Below are 24,036 nucleotides of genomic sequence, written 5' to 3' on the forward strand. Positions count from 1 at the left end.
ATGGGGGGGGGGGGGGGGGGGAGAGGGGGGAGGGGACATGCGCTCCCATATTTTACTATTCAGAAATTGAACTAGAATAGGATCTAGAAAATATCTGGTCTCCTACTAAAAAATTAATATGTCTAATTACATTTAGGAGGAGTAAATCATTAAGCCTCCATTTTCAGGAGGTATATATTTCAGTAGAATCAATTCAACAGCTGCTGAAAAATAGCTAAGAAAAGAGGGGAAAAAACATCTTTAAAGACTTAAATGTTCACGGAAATGGAAACCAGACAATCAATTGGGAGATAGATTATTGTTTCTACAGTCAAAGTAGAAACAGAATATTTAAAAAGACTCATAACCATCTGCAGAAGCAAAAGTTAGTACATATTGCTTCACCTAGTACTAAAACTTCCAAGGGAACAAAAAAAATCCTACTGCATATTATTTTCTGGGAAAGATGTACTGTTCAGTAAAGGTCATGCACCAAAGGCATACCTTTGCACCCCCAATGAATGCTGATGTTTTCATAGCTTCAGCTCGGGCATCATAAACATGTGGATAATAAATTTTTTCGAAGTCCATATCTCTGTGTCTACTTAGGACAGGCACGTCTTGAGCATTCAAAAGCGCTTGTTCTCTGTAAGCAGAAAAATAACTGAAATAATTCTGCCAATCACAAGCATCTGTCACAACAAACTGAACGTGGTATATTAACATCATGGCAATATTTATTGAGCTCTTTTTCTAAGGAGACAAACTAAGTTGTAGTAAAATAATTGAAGAAGAGGTTTGTATCACCTAAGACAAACGGCAAGATTTTAAAATGTTGCACTTAGATAAAACCAAGCAAAGAAGAACAATATTCTTTTAATATAGCTTTCTTCTCACTTTACGGCACATAACGTGTATCAAATTTTATAGTTATCTGTATTCGAAAATACCAACTCTGCTATATATTCTTCAATGCCAAATGCAATGGCTTATTTGCTTCACCTCCCCCACACTCTACCTTTAGATGACAGCATGGAAAATAGTACTCATTAATCTAAAAAGAAAAAAATAGTTTCAATACATTTAGTACAGACTTCATAAATCTTAAGCTACTGGTGTGTGCACAGCACCTAAGGAAGATAGCTTACCGCCCTAATCTGCATCTCTAACCCATGTGGATGAGACCAAGAAGATTCTAATTAAGCAGATCACTGCTTTCTTATCCCAGAAAATTAGGTTTTCATACCAAAAAAATTCTACACTTGTAATAAAACGTGACTTGAAGTTAGAAACGTCTAATCACCAAAGCTGAACTAAAAGAAAATAAATGATTATGATACATTAAACTAGCAATTACAGCACAAGCATTTTTCAACGTTTGGCATTTATTACCTTTGCATCCGCAGCTCCTTGGGATCAAAGCACATTAGTCCTTCTCCAAAAACTTCTCCATCTTCCCCAACTCGTTTTTCTCGTCTGGCATTTCGTTTTTCTTCCCGACGATATTGTTTCATTAACTGCTTTTCTTGTTCAGACTGAATTGTAACTTGACAACCATAATTAGGTTTAGTGTTTTCTCCTACAAACTTTTTGTACTGTTCTGTAACATAGAAATAAGGATAGGGCTCCATAAATACTAGACATTAACTAGTGTTTTTCTACTTATTTTCAAAGACTTGTTTCAAACATGACAACAGAAACATTTTAAGACTACAAGCTAATGTTCAGAATGCTTGCTATTATTTAGTGTTCCATGTGCTTTCAGAAATACATATACAAGCTCATGCCCCCCGCTCCAAAATGAAGTACAAACATTATGCTTCACTCTGTGCTTTCAACTATATGCTTCTGCATTCCAAAGCATAATAGGGAGGCAAATTATACCACAGTTAGCACTGAAGGGGCATACGGAGGTGTTTTACTTTGTCCCTGGGACAATTACCAGTATTATCTGAAATGAAGCAAGACTGACACAGGTAGTATTCACAGGACCAACAAACAAGTCACCTAACATTCAAATCTGAGTGGAAGCTCTGCTTAAGAGAGGAAGCTGTGACTGCCTGGGAAGAGAGCTTGAAAGCGCTGGACATAGTAGCAGAAGAGAAAGAAAGAGCTAGCAGGAAAAATCAGTAGGATGGGTGGAAAATGTCACAATGCCTCTGCCACTGCCAGCCCTTCCTCTGCCTGTCCCTGTGTACTCTCTGTCCAGGCACGGCCCCCACTGAAGCTTTACCCAGGTTCTGGCCTGCCTTTGCAGTGAGTGCAGCCTGCATGTTCTTGTCAGAGACAGCCAGGCAAGGGAGTGCTTGGAGTCTGAGAGATGCCTCCTGGTGGATTCTCTCAGGAATTGGATAAAGGAGCTGCAGGAGCAGGTGCATAGACTCTGAAACATCCACGAACATGAGGCCTTCACCGACAATGCACAAGACCTACAGCATCATGGAAAAAGAACAGTGAGAAAAATCACTGGAAGAGGCACCTTCTCTGGAAGAGACAGCAGTCTTCTGGATCTGCAGCTGTCCAGCTAGAGAACAGGTATGAGAAGGGGCCTAGCTCAGTAGTAGGGGAGACCATGCCATGCACCCTTATAGAAGACAGGACCGAGACCACCACTATCAAAAGGTGATAGGTGTTGGTGGTGGTTATCAACTCCCTCCTGGAGGACACGGATGCATCCATCTGCCAGCCTGTCTTGTTGGCTCAGAAGTTCTGGTGCCTGCCAGGAGCCTGCATCTGAAATTTCACAGAAAGATTGGCCAGACTCATCTGGTCCTCCAACTACAGTCCCATGTTGCTTATCCATTTAGGCACTGATGATAGTGCCAAGAATGACCCTGAGCAGATCAAAAGTGATTACATGGCTCTGGGTGCAACGGTAAACAGAACGGGGGCCCAGGTGGTGTTCTTGTTGATGCTTCCAAGTTATGGTAAAAGCCTGCCAAGAGGCAGACACATCTTAAGAGATCAAGACATGGCTGCACAGCTAGTATGATCAGTAGGGATTGGGCTTCTTCAACCATGGGTCAGTGTTCCAAGAAGATGGACTGCTAGGAAGAGATGAGGCCCACCTGACGAAAAGAGGGAAGAGTGTCTTTGCATATAGGCTTGCTAATACGGTGAGGGTGGCTTTAAACTAGGTTCACCAGGGGATGCAGGCAAAAGCCCAGAGGTAAGTAAAGAATCTGGAGACCTAGGTAAAAACTCAGTAAGGGGAAGCAATAATGAAAATCTTGGCATTGTTCTCAGGGAGTAGATAGGACAGTCAGAATTTAAGATGTTTATACACCAATACGAGAAGTATGGGGAGAAGAAGGAAAGAATGGGAGGCCCTAGTCGAGATTTAGGACGTAATTGGGATTACAGAGACATGGTGGGATAGTTCACATAACTACAGTATGGTCACAGATGGGTATAGCTTGGTCAGGAAACATAGGCAGGGGACAAAAAGAGGAGGTGGTGCCCTATACCTTGATTTTAGCAAGGCTTTTGATACAGTCTCCCACAGCATTGTCACAGGCAAGCTAAAGAAGTATGGGCTGTATGAAGGGGCTGTAAATTGGATAAAAAACTGGCTGGAGCATTGGGCTCAGAGAGTAGTAATCAATGGCTCTATGTCTAGTGGGCAGCCGGTCTCAAGTGGAGTGCCCCAATGCCTCAAGTGTTGGTCCTGGGGCCGGTTTTGTTCAATGTCTTCATCAACGACCTGGAAGATGGCATAGAGTGCACCCTCAGCACGATGGCAGATGACACCAAGCTGGGGGGGAGGGAGTGGGGAGTAGTAGATACTGCTGGAGGGTAGGGCTAGGATTCAGAGTAACTTAGACAAATTAAAGGATTGGGCCAAAAGAAATCTCATGAAGGTGAACAAGGACAAGAGCAAAGTCCTGCATTGAGGACAGAACAATCCTATGCACTGGTACAGGCTGGGGGGCTGACTGGCTGGGCAGCAGCTCTGCAGAAAAGGACCTGGGAGTTACAGTGGACAATAAGCTGAATATGAGCCAGCAGTGTGCCCTTACTGTCAAAAAGGCTAATGGCATACTGGGCTGCATTGGTAGGTGTGTTGCCAGTTGGTCAAGGGAAGCAATTATACCCCTCTATTCAGCACTACTGAACACAGTACTCCAGATGTTGCCCCAGTTTTAGGCCCCCCACTACAGAAACAATGTGGACAAATTGAAAGGAGTCCAGAGGAGGGCAACAGAAATGGTGAGATGGTTGGCGGACACAATTTATGAGGAAAGACTGAGGGAATTGGGCTTATTTAGTCTAGAGAAGAGGAGATTGAGGGCAGATTTAAAAGCAGCCTTCAACTACCTGAAGGGGGCTTCAAAAGAAGATGGAGCTAGACTGTTCTCAGTGGTGACAGATGACAGAACAAGGAGCAATGGTCTCAACTTGCAGGAAGGGAAGTTTAGGTTAGATATTAGGAAGAATTTTCTCACTAGAAGGGTAGTAAAACACTGGAACAGGCTACCCAGAGAGGTGGTGCAGTCCCATCCTTGGAGGGTTTCAAAACCCGGCTAGACAAAGCTTTGGTTGGGATGATCTAATTGGGGATGGTTCTGCTTTGAGCAGGGGGTTGGACTAGATGACCTCCTGAGCTCCCTTCCAACCCTAGCTTTCTATGATTCTATAATATATTACAGTGATGTACATGTGTTCAAAGTTGCAGTATGAAGTGGAAGGTAGACCCTTTAAAAGTCTCTGGGTAAAGATCAGAGGAGAGAGCAGTGGGGGGCGGGATGTCAGGGTAAGGGCCTGCTTCAAGTCTCCAAATCAAGAGGAGGAGGTGGACAAGGCCTTTTTTAAAACAACTGACTCAAGTTTCCAAATGGCAGGACTTAGTTCTTATAAGGAACATTAATTATTGGAACGTGTGCTGGGAGAAAAAAACAGCAGTGCACAGGCAGTCCAGCAAGTTCCTGGAGTGTTTTGAAGATAACTTTTTGATTCAGATGGAGAGGCCAATAAGATGGGAAGCTTTTTTGACTTACTGCTCACAAACAGGGAGGAATTAGTTGAGTATTTGAAGGTAAAGGGTAACTTGGGTGACAGTGGCCATGAAATGACAAAGAGTTCAAGATCCTAAGGGGAAGAAGGAAGGAGAGCACCAGAATAAGGACACTGGACTTCAAAAAAGCAAACTTTAACAAATTGAGGGACCTGGTGGACAGGATCCCTCAGGAGGCAACTTTTAGGGGAAAAGGAGTTCAGGAGGGCTGACTGTACTTTAAGGAGGCTCTCTTAAGGGCACAGGAGCAAGTTATACCAATGAGACGGAAGAATGTGAAGTGCAACAGAAGTCCAGCCTGAATAGATACTGATCTCTTAAATGAACTGAAACTCAAAAAAAGAATACTACAAAAAGCAGAAACTGGCCATAGTACTAGGGAGGAGTGTAAGAGTATCACATGAACATGCAGAGAGAAAATTAGGAAAGCCAAAGCACAATTTGAGATACAGCTGGAAAGGAACATAAAAGGCAACAAAAAGGGATTCTATAAGTAGGTCAAAAGTAAGAAGAAGACCAGTGATTCCATAGATCCTTTATGGAATGCAGAAGTCAATACAGTCACAGATAATGCAGAGACAGCTGAGTATTTAATGCCTTCTTTACTTAATTTTTCTCAAATAGGGACAGCCACCAAAAGGTGAGTGCAGTAGGCAGCACAGACAAGCAACAGCTTAAAGGCAGAACAGACTGGATTACTCAGAGAAGCTAGATGTTTCAAGTCAGCAGGACAAAGATACTTAAGAAATTGTATGAGGTAATTTCAGAGACAAAAAGTGTCCTTTTTGAGAACTCAGAGGTTAGGGTAAGGTACTGGATAACTGGAAAAAGACAAATATAATGCCCATCTTTAAGGAGGTGAAGAAAGAGAATCTGGGGAAATACAAACATGTCAGCCTAACATCTATACCCAGAAAAATCATGGAGCAGATCCTCAAAGAATCAGCTGTGGAGCACAGAGAAAAGGACAAGGTGATCAAGACCAACAGCATGAATTCACCATGAGCAAGTCATGCCTGGCCAATCTGACCTCCTTCTAAGATAATGTGAGAGGCTCTATGGATGAGGGGAGAGCAGTGGACATGGTATACTTTAACTTTAGCATGGTTTTTGACACTGTATCCCACAACATTCTCATTAACAAGCTAAGGAAATACAGACTAAATCGAAAATACTGTACAGTGGATACACAACTGGTTGGACCATTGTATTCAGTGAATAGGCCTCAATGACTAGTTGGGAGGAGGTATCAAGTGGAGTTTCCCAGGGGTGCATCTTGGGTCTGGCATTGTTAAGCATCTTAATTAATGATTTAGATAATAGGATTGAGCACATACTTAGCAAATTTGAGTATGACACCAATTTGGGTGGAACTGCAGACACTCTGCAAGGCAAAAGGAAAATTGGTCCTCAGATTAACTAAATGAGATTCAGCAATGGCAAGTGCAAAGTCCTACACTTGGGACAGAATAACTGCATACAAAAGTACAGACTGGGGAATGACTGGCTAGACTCCAGTAGTGCAGAGAAGGACCTGGGGGTTACAGTGGACCACAAGCTGAATATGAGCTGAGTGCACTCCTGTTGCAAAAGTGCCAACAGCATCCTGGGTTGTATTAACAGGTGTGTTATTTCCAAATCAAGGGAAGTGACTAGAATTTCCAAGCGACTGGAAGTGACTTTCACTCTATTCAGCACTGGTGATGCCTCACCTTGAATACTGTGAAGTAGTAATTAGGAGACATATTTTAAAGCAGTTGGGAAGAAATGTTAAAACTTGCATCCTCAATACATTACAAACAGAATTCTAGTTCGGATAAATTTAATTCAATTTTATATACTCTATTGGAATATATTCAATATGAACTTCAAGGATTTTTCTGTTCATTTGAAATCCTAGTTCTGTAGAAGACTGCTCACCTTCAACAACTGAACTCAACAGTCTAATTTTGATTGACATGCTGGAAGTTTTGCAGCACATACTGCCCACCTACACTGATTCCATGAACACTGATTCCATGAACCCACCAAGACCCCTGAGCCCCCAAATATCTATAAGAGGCAATGTTTGAAAATTATACTTTGAAAAGTATCACTGGAAAAACATCTCAAAGAAAGCTATTCAGATATCCACATTTAATATTAATCACATGTCTATTGTTTATTGTTTAGATTCACAATTTTCTTGAACTCTCTCTCACTGCATTTGAATTAAATTAAGATTGAACTTCCCAGGGCAGAGACCTGTTGTTTCAGCTGGTCTGAAAAGCACCAGGATTATCCTTTCCCTGCTGCTGTGGAAAGTAAGTTATAGCAGACATTGTAATATAAAACATACCCCAAAACTTCATTTACATCTGGATTAGAAAGCCATAGCCAGTTGTTGAGGAAAGCAGGTTTGAAATATTCTCACACATATATGCAATAAGAAAAACAGTGCTTATTCAAATAACTAGTAAATTGCATAGATCACCTTTACCAAGAAAACCAATTTATGGATGTTCCCAAAATGGAAATCTAGGATTCGTTTTAGGAGATACGTAAATCACAGTTTTTAATACCAGGTGCCTGAACACATCGTTTATGTACCTGGGCTTAGAAGTTAAAGGTTCCTAGAATCTATATTCATTTACCTAAATAAATATCCTGTTTTTTCAAGACTATGGAAGACTCAAGGGTTCTCTTTGAAGTGAATATAGGCTTCTGTGTGTTCAGTATTCTTAGAAGTCATTCAAGGTCTACACCATTTTGGTTTCAAATAGGGAGAGGGGAATTGGGAGACAGAAATTATGCTATAAGCCAACACAGATATTCTAGTAAAATCCTGTGTGTACAGTATTAACTGCAATATTTACTGTCAAGTTAAAAAGAAATGTCTGTCATTCAGGGGAAGTGATTTAACTATGCTGGGAAAAGTGCCTCTCCACTGCCATATCAGCAACTTTCTAGTCTAGATTACATCTCATTTAAATTCTTTGACTTGGACTTAGATCCTAATTTAGGCACTTGCTTTTGAAAATGCTGCCCTCACTGTAAATAGAAGAGTCCCGATTTTCAAAAATTCTGAAGCACTTGTATTTTCTATTGACTCCAATAATATTTGTAAGTGTTTCACACCTGTGCAGGGAAAGGGAGTGGGGAGTGAAACACTACGATGGATGTGACGTACATGTGCAAGGTGGGGAGGAGGAGGAAGAGACTTCAGACTACTATATTTCAGACTATTTTCTTTCTTTCAAAATATTAACTGCAGAGCCTAATTTGAGCAACCTAAATTTGAAAATCCTGGTCAGTCTGTCAACAGCAGCATTACTAGTCATATATCTCTTAAGTTCTTGAAATGAAGACACATATTCTCAGTTTGCAGAAAAGAAAATTGGTAGCCAGGCATGAAGTGACTTCTACAAGATCAACTAGCAGACCAGAATAAAATTCAGGTCTCTGGAGTTTCAGTTCAGTGTCCTAGCCTCTAAGTAACATAGACTCAGAAATCAGACAAGGTCAACAGTTAAGATATGTCACCTTGAATTAACACGTTTTTTCTTCTACCACAACACTACATTAAACCAATAAATTTAAAAAGAAAACAGCAAGTGCTTGGCACACCTAGAATGGAAAATCTATCCATTAAAGGCTTTTTGTGATGTGGATAATGATTTCATGTGATTAATGATGCTCCTTTAGTACTATAGTGAAAAGATTCTTTTCCATGTCACATTAATTTTTTTAGCTTAAAATGTTACTTTTAAAAGCAAATAATCATCAGTCAGTTAGGTTTTACCTTACATCATATTGGCTTCCAAAATAATATAATTACCCACATTTTAATTCTGCAAACCCAAAACTAAATCCCACCCTTTTACTAGTACCATTCTGATAAATTTAAAATGAAAAAACCTATAATTTTATTAAATGTTTGACTGAGCATCCTTAATCTCAGAAAAGTAGTTCAGCTTTCAAATATCATTGACTTACACCCAATAATGAAAGAAAGGTTATCTTATCACTGAAGGACCCATACAATCAGTACCACTTTGTTATTGGCTCAAAAGCATGGTATTAAAAAATATGCAAAAATGAATCTGACAGATTTTGTTAGTGGCATACTAAAAATGAATTCACATTAACTTCTTAAATATTTTCGAGTGAGAAGAAACGTTACTTTATACAACTAAAATCTAACGTACTGTAAAGGTAGGAGAAATAATTAAACACAAAACAAAAATAAAAGCATGAAAGCTAAAATCATTGAGTTTTTCTCCTCTTTTTTTGAGGAGCAATGAAGTCTAAGATAGACTCCCTTATCTGGGCTGCCTCAAGGGGCAAGACATCCTGTTATGAAATCACAAGTACTTAAAAGGAAGACTTGCACTGATGAAGAGCTCAGACAAGAGTGCTGACGCTAACTTCCAAAAAGGTGAATTCCCCAAACAGCAGTACAATCAATTTTTATTTAGAAATGATATTATAAGGCTAGGGACAGAAGTTACATATACACCAATTTAAGTGATCAGAAACAGGTTTAAACCTGTAACGGAACATAAGTTCAGTGCGCACAAATTAGTTTCAAAATGGCTGAAACTGCTTTAAGATAAACCTGGCTGAATGTATTATCAGACTTAACTGATTTGAGTTAAACCAGTTTATGGAACTTCTGTCCCAGACCCCTTCCTGATTTAAGTTAAACCAGAGTCCCCCAGCATCCCAGCATGCCCTGCAGCCCTGGGCTGGGCTGTAATCTCTGCTCTAGAAAGCAGGGCTGGCCCTGTCCCCCTGCTCTCTAGCTGGGGGCATGGCTAGATGCCAGCTGGCATGCCCCCCCGCCTTGCCCCCTGGAGGTGAAGGGAGCAGGAAAAGGGTTTATACCCCCCCCACCCCTCTCTCACTGGGGGACCACAGCTGAGATCTGCCTGACCAAGGTGTAGCAGCCCATCTGGCATTCACCCCCCTCAGCACTCCAGCGACAGAAGCAGGGGCATAGCCAGAGCTGGCCATCATGGCACCACCATCTACCTGCCTTGCCTGCAGCTACAGGGCTGGGGCTGCAGTGCTGAGCCAGGCCAGCCCACAGGCACTGCTGAGGGTGAACACACAGCGGTCAGTCCAGGCTAGGCTGTGGGGGCCAGGCCCTAAGCTTGTGCTGGGGGACATGGGCAGCGGCTGGCCAAGTAGCAGGCTGCCCGGGCTGGCTCGGAGGCACTGGCAGACCTGGAGCCCAGCAGCCACCCACCATGGGGACTCGCATCTCCCAACGCACCCCTGTCCTGTGCAGCACCCACCAGTTGTAGCTGCACCACAGGCTGTGTGCTGGCTAGGACCAGCAGAGTTCTTCTGCCTCCCTTGCCTCCAGCTGCCACCATGCAGTTCTGGGTGGGTGGGTGGAGGCTTTAGCCTGGCAGCTACTGACCAGCGCATAGAGCTCTGGCTCCAGCTGCTTCCCACTTGAATCTTCCTTACAGAAGCTGCTCATCACACTGGATGGGCAGAAGGAAGCCAGAGCTCCAGGCACTGGGAAGAAGCCGCTGGGCTAAGGCTTCCACCCATGCGGAGTGGCGCTGGGAAGTGGGGTAGGAACAGGAGCTGCAGCTGAAGGTGAGGAGAACGGAACATCCCTTCCAAGCCCAGCAATCATGCAGCTTTCCCTCGCCTCCAGCAGCTACTCCACCCTCATGCTCCTGCCCCCGTTGTGCTGCTCCAGGCAGTAGGGAGGGGCTAGATTTAGGTCAGCAGCTTCTGCTTAGAGCAGAGCTAAAGCTCAGAGCAGTGTGGCAGGGCAAGGAGTGGGAAGGGGAGAAACCGCTGAAGGCAGGAGGAAGCTGTGTGCTGTCTAAGCTTGGCAGAACTGTCCTGCTCCGCTCACCTCCAGTTGTGGCTTCTGCCCTGCCACACAGTGCCACTCCGTGGGGATGGAATCTTTAGCCCAGTGGCTTCTGTCCAGAGCCTGGAGTTCTGGCTCCAGCTCTAGCTGCCTTCCACCCACCCAGCATTATGAACAGCTCTGCGGGGTGGGGTGGGGAGCAGGTGGAAAATAGCTGGAGCTGGAGCCAGAGCTCCGTGCCCTGGGCAGAAGCCGCCAGGCTAAAGCTTCCACCTGCCCACCCAGAGCCACATAGCAGCAGCAGCAGCTGGAGGCAAGGGAAGCAAAAGAGCCCCACCAGCCCTGGCCAGCTCACAGCTTGTTGTGCAGCTGCAGCCAGCAGGTACTGCACAGGACAGGGGCATGGTGGAGGCTGTGAGATCCTGCAGAGGGTGGCTGCTAGGCTCTGGGCCTGCCAGTGCCTCTGAGTCAGCCATTGCAGCTCGCTACTTTGCCAGCCACTGTCCGTGTCCCCCGGCACAAGCCAAGGGCCAGCCCCTACAATCCCAGTCCCAGGCCTGGGCAGATAGCATGGCTGGGCCAGCCAGCTCTGGCCAGGTCCCCACCCCTACCACTGCCACCATGTGAGCAGTGGGGAAAGCCAGGCATACACTGGCTGGGGTCCCCATGCCTAATAGGGGATACCGAGGAGTTTAATCCTCCTCGACCCCCTTTCAGCTGAGGCACTGCCTGGCCGGTGCCTTGTAATTGCTGAGGAAGGGAAGGGAGGGCTGCTCTAGTGCTCTCCTGGCTTCTAGCCTGAGCCACTGTAGGCATGTGTCTACATTTCCAGAATTAAAAGTGAATGTTTGTTTACTTGCAAATTGGTTCAATTGTAGTATGAATTTTTGCATATTAGTTATTATGCTTAAATGATAATACTTTTATAAACAACTAAAACTCCATTTTGTGCTTGCTTCCTGCTTTACATAAGTAAATGAACTTCATATGCCCTGTGTACGTGAGTGTCTGTGTGAGAGGGTAATGGCGAAAGAATGGTAACTATTTGCATGAAAACAGAAGAAGGTTAACTGATTGTGTGAGCAACAAGATGCTGATGTATAAGTTACCATACAGTAAACTAATTAAGCTAATTCATGGATGGCTGAAGAACTTGTCTGCTATCAAGTGCAAAGGAGATAGAGAGAAGAAGGAATTTTGTATATCCTGCCATTTGAACTACACAATGCTTCAAGGACATAATGCCTCAAGGCAGAGATACCAACGGAGATACCAACTTTACTGGAATGACCTAAGTTGAGATAACCAGAAGAAAAAACTTTTTAATTAAAAACTGAGCATGGAAAAACCCCAATGCTGAACAAAGACTTGAAATCCCTATAAAAGTGAGATGCAGACAAGCCAAGATGGGGAATCCACGCTTTCCAAACTCCTGGAACACAGGCACATCTGTTCTTCTCCCACTCCCATCACCCTCAATGAGCTTGGATGGGCCATCCAGTGCTAACATTGAGTAACTTCTGCTGGTAACTATAACATCTTACTGGAGTGGTTTTGTCTGTATGTCTGTTTCTATGTATGCTTGTGTATGTCTGTTTGTATGACTGGTGTGTCCAAGCTTATATATCTACTTCAAGTAATCAATAAACACTGCATTTTGCCTTATCCCCATGTTTAAGGTCTCACTCTTGATTTGAACAATTGACAATTTAAAATAACACAATCTACACAGGTTAGACTAACCTGCAAGGATTGAATCAATTTAGGCTCAGGCTTTTTGAATGTCTGTCCCTAGCCCTGGGGACTGGAGATGGAGTATGTAAGCTTTGTAATAATGATTAGAGACATCTTCATTGCTTAAGCAGATAAAAATGGCTATACAATCTTAGAAAAGCCTTGTTTTCAAGGGTCAGATCTGGCCCCTAGAACCCAGCCACAGAGCCATGAAGGCTCCCCACAGGTATGTGGGGAATCCCATGGCCTTGTATGCTAGATCAGGAATACAGAGCAGCACAGGGCCTAATCCCAGTAGTGTGGGGCCCAGCAGCAGTAGCGCAAGTCTTGAAGGCCCCCACCCCACTGTGCAGGCTTGGGTGGAGGGCCCTGGAGCCTGATTCTGGCACTCGGGGGAAGCACAGGGCCTGACCCTGGCATGCAGGGTCTGATCTGGCCCATGGACCAGCTCTGTCTCATTCATCTGGTCTGCGGGGCCAAAAGGTTGAGGACCACTTTTATCCTGCTGTGACACTTAGAAGCTAAAAGTAGGGGCCTAGACCTAAATTGCAGCAAGATAAAGGGATTTTCATGGGCTGCTTGCAGAACCAATTTCACAATCTTTTCATTGGTGAGCTATATACATATATAGATCCTTTATTTGACTTGTCGGGTTTTCTTTTTTGGAGTTGGGTTTTTTGTTTGTTTGTTTGTTTTTTAAAGATTCAGACTTGGCAACACGCTTTTTTTCCGCACATATGGGTGAGGGCAGGGGCAGGAGCACATGCTTATAATGAAAACTTTTTCATGGAATAAATACATTTTCTTTGAAAAAAAAGCTTTATAAGGCATCTGGTTCAACACCTTATACTCTCACCAGATTGGGGGAATGGGGGGAGGGAAATCAATAGTTTCTTACCTTGTAGAGTCTGTAACTTGTAATCATTTGGACAGGACAGAGATCTTTCCACAATCGTTGACCTGTTCTGTAAAAGCTTCTCTATGAGTTCAAAACCCTCAGGGCCCAGCAGTTCAAATAACTATAGGAAAAAAGGAAAAGAAAAAAAAAACCAAAGAAAAGAAAAAGAAGAATCATTATCCTACAGCATTCTCTTGAAAAATTAGCACAAAACTAAGAACAACTACAATAAATTTGGTCTTTGGTAGTATCGTATTTGCTGTAGATTTAGATGAATGTGCTCATTCAGTTCCAGGTAATTTGGTCCAAAATGTATCACATCTACTATTTGCAGAGTGTCTATATAAAACTGTTTTCATTTGACAATGTTAAAAAACAAGGCAGAAATAGAATTATTATACCTATTAGGCCTCTTCCATTGGGAACTACTAAGTTGTAAGGTAATAGTTTTACTTATATGGGTCTGCAAGGGTGGAGGGTTTTTTTCCTTTTTTTTTTTCTTTTAAAGAGCTGGAGTACAGAATTAACAAATCCTCTCTCTTAGGTTATCAGACAAAGAGTTCATCCATATCAAGATAGTGTAAAAGCAAGATGATCCTAATCACAATCAGGGGACTCATCTTTTTTATGTGGAGCATGTAGTCAATTTCTTAAGAAGAAAACACCAAGTCCTTGATAAGCCTATTTGGCACAAAGACTGACATGTTGTCTGAACACACTATTTTGATATTTGTCAATTTAATCTTTTTTAATTTCTTGACCAAACCTATTGTCTTTTTACCCTCCTCTCTATCCAGAAGTAGAGTTTCATCCTCAATGTTGAAGGAAATATTTTTCATGTAAGCCAATTTGTGTTTATTTAAATTGTTTGCCCAATTCTTCAAAATGTTAAATCACCTTATTTTTTATGGCAGAAAAATATTCACTAAAATTCCCTCCTCTTTCAGTATGACTGAGTCGGGTAGTTCCCTCTCTCATTCAAACTGTGACTCAAGATGTCAATTAAGAATAAAGATTTATAATATTATAAATTACAATCTAGTTAATATGAACAATTGTTATCTATCTACAAATTGTTATAGGAACAAGGAGATAAATTTTGAAATCACTTATTTCTAGGATATTTCACTCCTACTTTCCTCTTCCTAGATTTAGCATGCAAGCTCTTTGATGGATATTTTTTGCTTAAGCCTATAACTATCTGACTATCGTCTCCTGGGAAATACTGAGAATAACTTTATGCTTCACCTTCATGTACTTGTAAACAAGGTTTGAACCATGCCAAGTTATACAAGGGAGTATTTTTTAAGTGCTAACCATACTTCATAATCTAAGATGTCATTTTAAAAAAGAAAGAAGAAAAAATAAGAATAACTCTAAGGAAAAAACTGAAAACTTCAAATTAACACAATAATGTCTATATGTCTGCAGTTAGCCTGGAGGTAATAGCTCTCAGAAGTGCGAACTTTTCCATTCACCTCAAAAAGAAATTAAGTGAAATACCCAATAATAATCATATAAATGTCAATTTTTATCTCTTTTATTGTTGATCCAAGCAGTATGAAAAGAGAGGAAAAAACACATTAACAGCATACTCTACTTCAATGATATTTCACTTTGGTGCCAAAGTAGATATTACTTGGGAGTATGAGTTAAATTCACCTCCCCAGCCCCCAGTCTGGTCTAAGAACTCAAAACACCAGAAGGGCACTCACCAAAGGAGCACAAGGCCACTAGGCATCCAAGCTCTAGGAGCCCAACAGAACCCACAAGGAGGGTTTAAACCCTCCTGTGGGCATGTCAAGCAGCAGACACAAATCACTAGGGGTGTTCAAAATGGTCCGTATTTGATCCGGATTCAGCCTGAATCAGGGACAGTGATTCAATTAATTGATTTGGATCACTGTCCCCAATTCAATTTGGCTGAATCTGAATATTCGATGCTGATTCAGAGGACTTGGCCACAGACACAGCTTTAAATGTTTTTTCTACATATCTCGAGGTACCAGACGCAGCTCATGAATGTTCCAGGTCTGTCACTGAGCACACACTGGGGGCCCCCCACGTCCCCCCCCAGCTCAGTGATTGGTCATAGGGGGACCCCAGGTGCCCCCCCCCGACCCAGGAGGCACTAGTTGGTAAGCCGGGGGAGGGAGGGGGGGCGGGAGGGTAGCACTCTCACTGGCGGACCCAGAAGTGTTTCTGGTCCGCTTCCAGGTCTGTCACCGAACACACATCGGGGCCCCCCGCATCTTCCTCCCCTGGCTCAGCAATCAGCCGCGGGGGGACCCCGTGCGCCCCCCCAGATCCAGGAGGCACTAGTTGCCAAGCCGGGGGGAGCACACTACCTGGTGGACCCAGAAGTGCTTCTGGTCCACTTCCGGGTTTGCTGCTGAGTGCGCTGGGGAGCCCCCCGTGCTCCTGTGGGACGCTCCATCTGCCCCACCATCAAAGTATTCATGAGCTGCTTGGTACCTTGAGGTATGTAGAAAAAACATGTAAAGCTGTGTCTATATCTGAACACCAAATCCTTCCAAATTGATCTAGAGGGTTCCGATTCAACTTGGAGAGATTCAAGGGTCTCCTAATTTGATGTGGATTTGGAGATTTGGCCACCAAATCAGGCCAATTCTCCACCAAATTGAATCAGGGACCAAAGCATCATGCGGCCCTACGAATCATACCTTGGACATCTGGTCAATCTACTGTGAATGACATCCTATTTTGAAATTTCAAGTAGGCTGAGCATGGCTTGCTTCTTTCCATTTATGACATGCTTGCTTCCTGTTAAACTCCCTAGTAACTATGAAGAACAAAAGGACTGCATGGAATCTTCCAACACTAAAAAGGCTGGAGTCCAAGGAATTCAAGAACAGAAAAGGAGAAGAATAGAGCAACAGGCTGGTCAAAAATTTGCACGATCAACTGTCCAAATACCTACAAGATACTTGGAGGAAGGAATACAGTCCCAATTCAATGTTATACAAAGACCTAGAGTTCTATTTGACTCCTCATTAAGCCTGAAAATCTGGCCGCTCTGATACCTACATTAGGGCCTTGTTACACAGGACAGGACAGGACAGGACAGGACAGGACAGGACAGGACAGGACATCATATTTAGATCACAGTAAGCGTTAATATAATGTAGAAAAGTTTCCTGAACAGTTGTACATTAATGCTTCTACAATCTAAATATACATTGTAGTACTGCACCAGAGTCTTGAAGCAGGTCCAGTGTGATTTCAGGACTGAAACCAAAAAAAGAAGCTGAGTTTCAGTCTTAGCCCAGGGACCCACCAGAGCTGGTAGGAGACTCCCATGTGGTCTGGGGCCAGAACCCCCAATCAGTGGATTATGTGTCCTGGCCCTGGGACTACAATTGATTATATCATCTCCATGGAACACTCCCACATTAACGCAACACACGTTACCCAATGATTGGGAGACACTCCTCACTCAAAAAGGTATAAAATAAAGAGAACACTTAGCACATGCTTGAATGCTAGCTTCTCAAATGCAGTTAACATGTGCTAAGTGTAACATGCAACAACCCCCTTTGTCTTGCTCAGGCTGGTTTCTACTACTATAATTTACTGTTTTTGAAATTTAATTGTGAACACTATGCTCAGGCTATAACTAATTCAAACTGGCTTCTCAACTTTCTTACAGTTTATGCCCTATGAGCATATCAAGATCTTTGCTTAAGTTCCTCCCCTGGTTCCCAGTCTGCTTCTAATATTAGCTGAGACTTTAATCCTAATTTCAAAGTAATTAAACATCAGCTACAATAAAGATCTCATTTCAATGCATGGACCACAACAGCTGTTGCATTCCTCTGAGACAACATAGAGCACACTGCCTCTGAAGGAGTTTGGAGAGGTGTGAACAAAAATGTTATCAGTTGAGTGTTTTCACCTATGCAACAAACTTCAGGAGGAAAACAATCCTTTCAAAAGACCTCTCCACTGAGAATGATGCTATCCCTTCCCTCCACCCCAAAAAGTCTATCCTACCCATAAACATGGAATATAATAAAAAATTCATACTAATTTTTAAAAAATCTATTCCTTGAAGAAAACAATGCCAGAAGCCACAATCTTATTGTGGAAAATACTCTGATTTCATGGTGATTGGTGAAGTTAAAACAACAACAAGACAGAGGAGAAAAAAGGAATTATTCTAAACCCAAAAAAGTTTTACCTCTTCAGTAGAAAATAGAGAACACTATATCATCCAAAAAGAGAAGTTTAATTCTGCCCACCAAATACTGTGAAAAAAAAATGTACACTTGGTCCAATTTTCTTACTACAACCACTTGGAGTAATGCACAATTCACTGGCTGCATCTACACCAGACACTGATTGTGCAGTTGTTACTGTGCAGTCATTTAGTACTCGCATATGTAACTACTAAATTACTGCCGAATAACTGGCGTTCTCCGCACAGCTTCTTGGTGAGGCTGACTGCACAGTAGCTCATTACTACTGCACAGTAAAGTGGCGTCACACTTCATGCCACGCAACACTCCTGTGCAATACTAATGAACAATTGCACAGTAGTAATGAGCTACTGAGCAGTAAGCGTCTCATGTGGATGCAGCCAGTGAGAGTTAACAACACACAGAAGTGCCTTATGGGTCAGACCAATGGTACATTTAGCCCAGTCTCCTGTCTCCGACAGTGGTAGAAGTGGATGTTATAACCGGGAGAACATTGGACAGGATATCTCTAGAGTGCTCTATCCCCTATTAAATACCCTTCCTGGCATCCACCATTTACTGGGTTAGAGATACCAGAGAAAATACCTCCAACCATTCAGTTTAATAGCTATTAATAGATCTTTAATGCAAGGTGACATCAAGGAGGTTCAATCAATGGTCCAGTCCCAGCCAGTTCTTCCTTTAGACTGCTCTTCTGACACACTGGTCTGATGCAAGAGCCTTCTGTTTGCCTAGGTAACCCATTCTCCAAGGTTGCATTGGGGAACTCTAACAGGGAGTTAACAACACAAGTTCCAAAGAAACGGGTCAATCCTCTCTCAGTATTAAGTAGGAGAACTAGAACAACAGTGAATAGCAAGGAGAACACTTACAAGATGTGTTAAAAGCAATATCTCCCTTAGACCAAGGCATTTTCTTGAGCGCTGCACGAGCATCTTTCCATTACTCTCATTTCTATTTATTTAGCATATGTAGTTTCGGTATATCGTTTCAGTCATTTTAAGGTGATGTCATCACCACTGTGAAGAGCTTGAAGGACATCAGGTAGCATTGTAAATGGACACAAGTCAAGAGTGGGACAAGGTTTGAACTTGTCCATAATGGCATTTGTTGTCATTGCAAAGGCCTTACTGGTATAGATTTGAAGCACAGTGACCCTGTTGACAAGTTGAGAAGTGTCCAATAACAGCATGGCCAGTTACATCCTGGTTAACTGACTGTAGGGTCAAACATGATGTGGTGATTGATTGGCACTTTGTGGGGGGGCAAAGCACCAGCATCCTCATCACACTTCCTGCAAGTAGTTGAACCATTCATGAAACTAACGATGCTACCAGCAGACCGAATCAAAAACTGTCATATCTTGGTCAAATCGGCTATAAATGCCAATTATGCTCATTAAGAGGACTGCAGTACCGCTTAGCAGACTATATATACAGTGTCTCAAAAACAGTTCTAGAACTGCCATGAAAGCTAAAGAAAAGCTTAAAATATGATTAGTTATTTATGGAGAGATCTGTCAACCTCAAACAGGGTAAAGTCTTGTCATTCTTTGGTTCTGCAGAAATGGGAAGGGGGGAGTGGAGGGATACGGGAGAATAAGAGTTCAGCCACCACCTTTGTTACGTTATTTCTCTAGGCGACAAGGCTTAGTTTACTACCAGTATCTTCAGTTCTGTTGCCAAAGGCACAGAAAATTCCTATCATAGGTAAAGCTCTGAACACTTTTTTTTATAACCACTAAATTATTCTCCAAAACACATCTCAATGCTTAAAGACACTATTTAAGAATAAAAGCATTATTTAGCTTCACGTATCTCTAATTTCAACTCACCTACTCCTAGTATTCTTTTGAAATAAGCGTTAATATTTAATTCATTTTAGAATACACTTTTACAGCATTACTATGCAAGTAACAGATCTTAAATTTCTTATTCACTGGAATTCATAATGCCCCTTTAAAAAGGATTACCACTTTCTTCCCCCACTCATCCTGTAAACTCCACTTTCGGAAATATTTTCTAAACACAGTAAATAAACACAGAATCATAGAGAAATCAGGCTGGAAGGGACCTCCAGAGGTCATCTAGTCCAATCCCCTGCCTGAGGCAGGATTGTCCCTGGCATCCTATACAAATTCAAAGCATCTCATATAAATTAATAATCTAACCTTCATAAAATTAACATCAAAACCTGACATAAGATATAACACCCTAACTTACCACAGGTAAAGCATGGGAACTACTTCAGCTAGCGTCCTGCTTAAGGTTGTTAATATATGCTCAGAAGATCCCAGGCAGAGGGCCATGCCCCGTTACAGAGAAAGGCAACCAGCCCCACCCAGTCCTTACCAATCTAACCATAGGGTAAAATTCCCTCCCGACCCCAAATATGGCAAATCAGTCTGAACCTCAGCAGAGGGGCCAAGAACCCTCTTGCGAAAAACATGCAGCTTCAAGTTGCAGCAGGAGAATTGGCAAAACCTGGTTAAAATCCCCAACCTTGACTGCAGCCAACATCTAAATCCTCTGAGGAAGGCTTAAAACAAAACCCAAAAAACAATCTCTGACACGTGATGAAAAGTGGGGAGGGAGGGGTGAATTCCAGCTCAGCCCATGTGTCAACCAGCAAAGACAATAAGTGGGAAATACCCATACTAGAACATAGGTGTAACTACGACTAGATCAATGGTCTCCAACCTTTGGCATTTAAAAGCAACACAAGATCTACCGCACACTGCTGCCATTGCCTCCCCCCCCCAGCAGTTAAGTCTGTAGGAAGGGAAGGGGGAAGGGCAGATTGAGGGAGAGGGGAAAAAATTATTTGGGGGCACACCTCCCCAGCAGGTAAGTCGCACCCAGCCGGAACCCCACTCAACTTACCTGCGCTCCTGCCTCTGCGGCACAGTCCCTCACTGTGGGGGCCTTGATCTAGCCCCTGCTCCTTCCCTCCACCATGGACTGACCTGCTGGGCTGAGGCACACAAGTGCATGCACGTGGGCACTCAGCTCCCCACCCCAGCCTCAGATCAACTCTAAGAGGCTCTGAGATCTACCACAAGAGGTTCCAAGATCTACTAGTGTATCAAAATCTACTGGTTGGTGACCCCTGGACTAGATCATCTGTGACCAGTGGCTGTCTAGCTTCTTCTTGAACACTCCTAGTGATAGAGTATACAATTTCCCTAGCAGCCTATTCCACTGCCTCACTGTTCTAATAGTGAAGAATTTTTTCCTGATATCCAATCTAAACCTATTTTTCTGCAACTTCAAGGCATTGGTCTGTGTCCTGCTCTCTGTAGCAAAAGAGAAAAGGTGTTTTCTCTCTTCTTTATGCCAGCCCTCCAAGTATCTGAAGACTGCTATCATGTCCTCTCATAAGCACCTTTTCCTTAAACTTAACATGCCTAGCTCCTTCAGCCTCTCCATATTAACTCAGTTCTAAGACATATTACCATATGAACTCAATTCTAAGACAAGGTATTTCCCCCCATTTAACCTGGGGGAAAAGCCCCTCATCTTAGAACTGAGTATGGGGGCAGTGGAGGGGCAGGCAGCAGCTGTGATTCAAGCTCCAGCCCCTACCCAGGGTCAGGGCTGCAGAGGCAGTTGCTGCCTGCCCACTCCCCCACCACCTCTGTACCCCACCATCTTCTCTCTGCAGCCTCTTCCCCCATCTTCCTCCACCCTACCTCCCCACAAAGCCTCTGCTCCCACACCTGCTCCTCTTCCCCTTCCCCTTGCTCTGCACTGGCAAGCTCTGTCCACACCGCCCAGGGAAGTGGTTTTCAGCCTTGGGGAACTGCAGACTAATGTCTAAGGGTTCTGCAAAAGAAGACTAATCAAAAGTATGTAAATTCCCATATTTACAATTCAAGGGGCACACACCTCCATCCAAATTTTTTAGGGGTCCATAAATGAAAAAAGGTTGATAACACTGGCTTAGGGCACTGAGCAGAGTCCCATAGTAATAGCGTACAACCCACACGGCTGCTACAGGGGGCTGAGCTGAGACCAAGCTCCACGTCCCAGGCTAGAGCAGGGACGGAGCCCGCTGGCACAGAGCAAAGGGCGGGGGGGAGCAGAGGCAGAGGCACAAGCAAGGGACAAGCTACTTGACCTCCCCACACCACCTGCTCAGCCACTGCTTGCTCCCCTGCAGTGGTGGGGGGAGATTAACACGAGAGGTCCATCCAATTATTAGACTATACAATAAAAACTGTAACAAAGTTATTAATTTTCCATGTATAGAATCTAATTATTGGGGAGTGACCATCTTTGATTCAAATAAAAGAATACTTGCTTCCCAAATCCTTTATCATCTTTGTGCCTGTCTCTAGACTTTCTCTAACTTCTCCAAATCCTTTTAAAAATGTGGAGCCCAAAATTGCACACAATAATAATCATACAGTTCAAGAGAAAAAATTACATTTGTGTTAAAAGTCTGATACTGCCATTCTTAACTTTCCTAACAGCACATGAATGATACCGATTGTATTATCCCACACACTTTCCTCGGTTATAGGTCCCAAAAAAACCAATTGAGTGCCCTCAACTCAGCTACAAACTGCACAGCCCAGGTCAACAAGGCTGCAGGGTAGAAAGCATCTGAATGTGAAGGAACTAAATGGAGAGAAAATAGAAAATATACTTCTGGAATTATTCAGTTTACACTGAATGACACCTTTATTCTTTCACATCAGTCGAGAGAAAGTAGAAGAGAGAAGAAGCATGTGCATTCTAATCTAACACGCTGATTGGAATGAGCCAGAATGGTTCAACAATAAATTCCCTCTTCCCACCTATCAATAGTTCTAGCACTTTTGCAAGCAGAAATAGAGTAAATTAGATGCGTTTCTTGTCATAATCATTGCTGCCTACAAAGATGGAGTACACACACTCAGTGAAGTCTTGCCATTTTCAAGCTAAGAAGCTTTGTGTTGGGAAAGTTAGTTGCAACTATAAAGACTATTTTTATTTGTTTGTTTTTTTTATAATTGAATATTTAAACTTATGGTACCTAATGATCCTACCAGCCCCCATTCTCTAGTGTTTTTTGTTTCTCCTTTGCCAATTTTAGCAACTCTTTCAAATCCAGAACTTATGAGGCAAAAAAAGTATTTATTTTTTTCAATTTATAAGTCACCTCTCCCAACAAAGGCTCAGGGAAAGCTTTGGTCGCCCTGAATAATAAGTTATTCATGATGTACTTTGGTGAGAAATGATAATATAGCTTTTATTCTCAGTACTAACACAATTTACAAGTCTTTATTAAATCCATTTAACACTGAAAAGGGGACAGCATTTTAAAATGTGTCTGACTTATTTCCAATTTATATATAGCAGAGTAAACAAAATAAGTTTGTCCTCCAAATGATTTATTTTATTATTATTGTTGTGGGAAAATTTAGTTGCAGTAGCAAATTACCATTTTATTCTGAAGACAGTGATGTTCACAGTTACTCTTAAAGCAGTAAGCTCCACAACCATGGAGCAGCTACTGAGAAAACTGTCTCTTATCTGAGAACAGTAGACTACAAGGTGCTCATCAGGTTACACGGCATTTATACATACTTTTTCGCACTGCAACGCACCAGAGATCCAGCATGTTGGAGCAGACTCGATTAATCGAGTCTGTGCCCCATACATGCTGACACGCACTGCGCTGCATCGCTTGCAGTTGTACAAGTGGCAAAATGAATGTCAGCACAAAGAAAATAGTGACAATGCGCTTTTGAACTAAAACACCTTTGATGTGTTTTAGTTCAAAAGCAGACTACCGCCATTTTCTGCATGCTTATGCACACTTTACCGCTTATACAACTGCATGCATTGCAGCACCAGGCGCTTTTCAAAGATTCCTAAAAGTTGACCATAGTTTCACACTACAAAAACAGAACATTATGGAAACGCCTCCCCTATATTGTCTCACGGGTTAAAAGAAAAAAAAGCCACGGCAACAAAGGTGCCAACAAATTCTGGTACTGCAATGGCAAAACAGCATTTTGGTTAATACAAGCTAAAGGTATCCTAGGAAAAGAATCATGCACAAAGCTATAAAAAAAAAAAGCCAAGCTTAACCCCCTGCACTCCCCTCTCTCCCCCCCCCCCAAAAAAAAACAAAAAAACAAAAAAAACCCACAAACACACACACACGCTTTGTTCTGCAACAATATTGTTTAGGCAGAAAATTCCTTCCCTACCTGAAATCTCATAATCAGGGTACTGAAAAGGTAAGTCACTTAGAGAAACCGTTCAGGCACCTCACTTAAGTACTGGCAGGAATACCAGGCCACTTCACTTTTAACTGTCACCTGTGTCCAGGTCTTCAAGGAAAGGTGGATTAGGGACAACAAAAACTTCACTGTTGTGGC

General features: G+C 42.7%; 1 protein-coding gene across 7 annotated transcripts in view; it reads right to left on the bottom strand.

Moving 5' to 3' along the window:
- The window catches only part of ASCC3 (activating signal cointegrator 1 complex subunit 3), a 567,052-nt gene that overhangs the window by 456,020 nt on the left and 86,996 nt on the right, over positions 1 to 24,036 (bottom strand). For all 7 annotated transcript variants that reach the window (XR_003093256.1, XM_006020463.3, XM_025200058.1 and 4 more), the window contains exons 5-7: positions 13,444 to 13,564; positions 1,372 to 1,579; positions 484 to 625 (exon numbers count right to left, since the gene is read on the bottom strand). Coding sequence is in view for 6 of the 7 variants with exons in the window: in XM_006020463.3 (XP_006020525.1) it covers positions 484 to 625; positions 1,372 to 1,579; positions 13,444 to 13,564 (471 nt within the window). In the remaining variant the exon portion in view is untranslated. The remainder of the gene's footprint in view (positions 1 to 483; positions 626 to 1,371; positions 1,580 to 13,443; positions 13,565 to 24,036) is intronic.

The sequence above is a fragment of the Alligator sinensis genome, unplaced genomic scaffold (genome assembly GCF_000455745.1).
Source record: "Alligator sinensis unplaced genomic scaffold, ASM45574v1 scaffold145_2, whole genome shotgun sequence".
NCBI lineage: Eukaryota > Metazoa > Chordata > Crocodylia > Alligatoridae > Alligator > Alligator sinensis.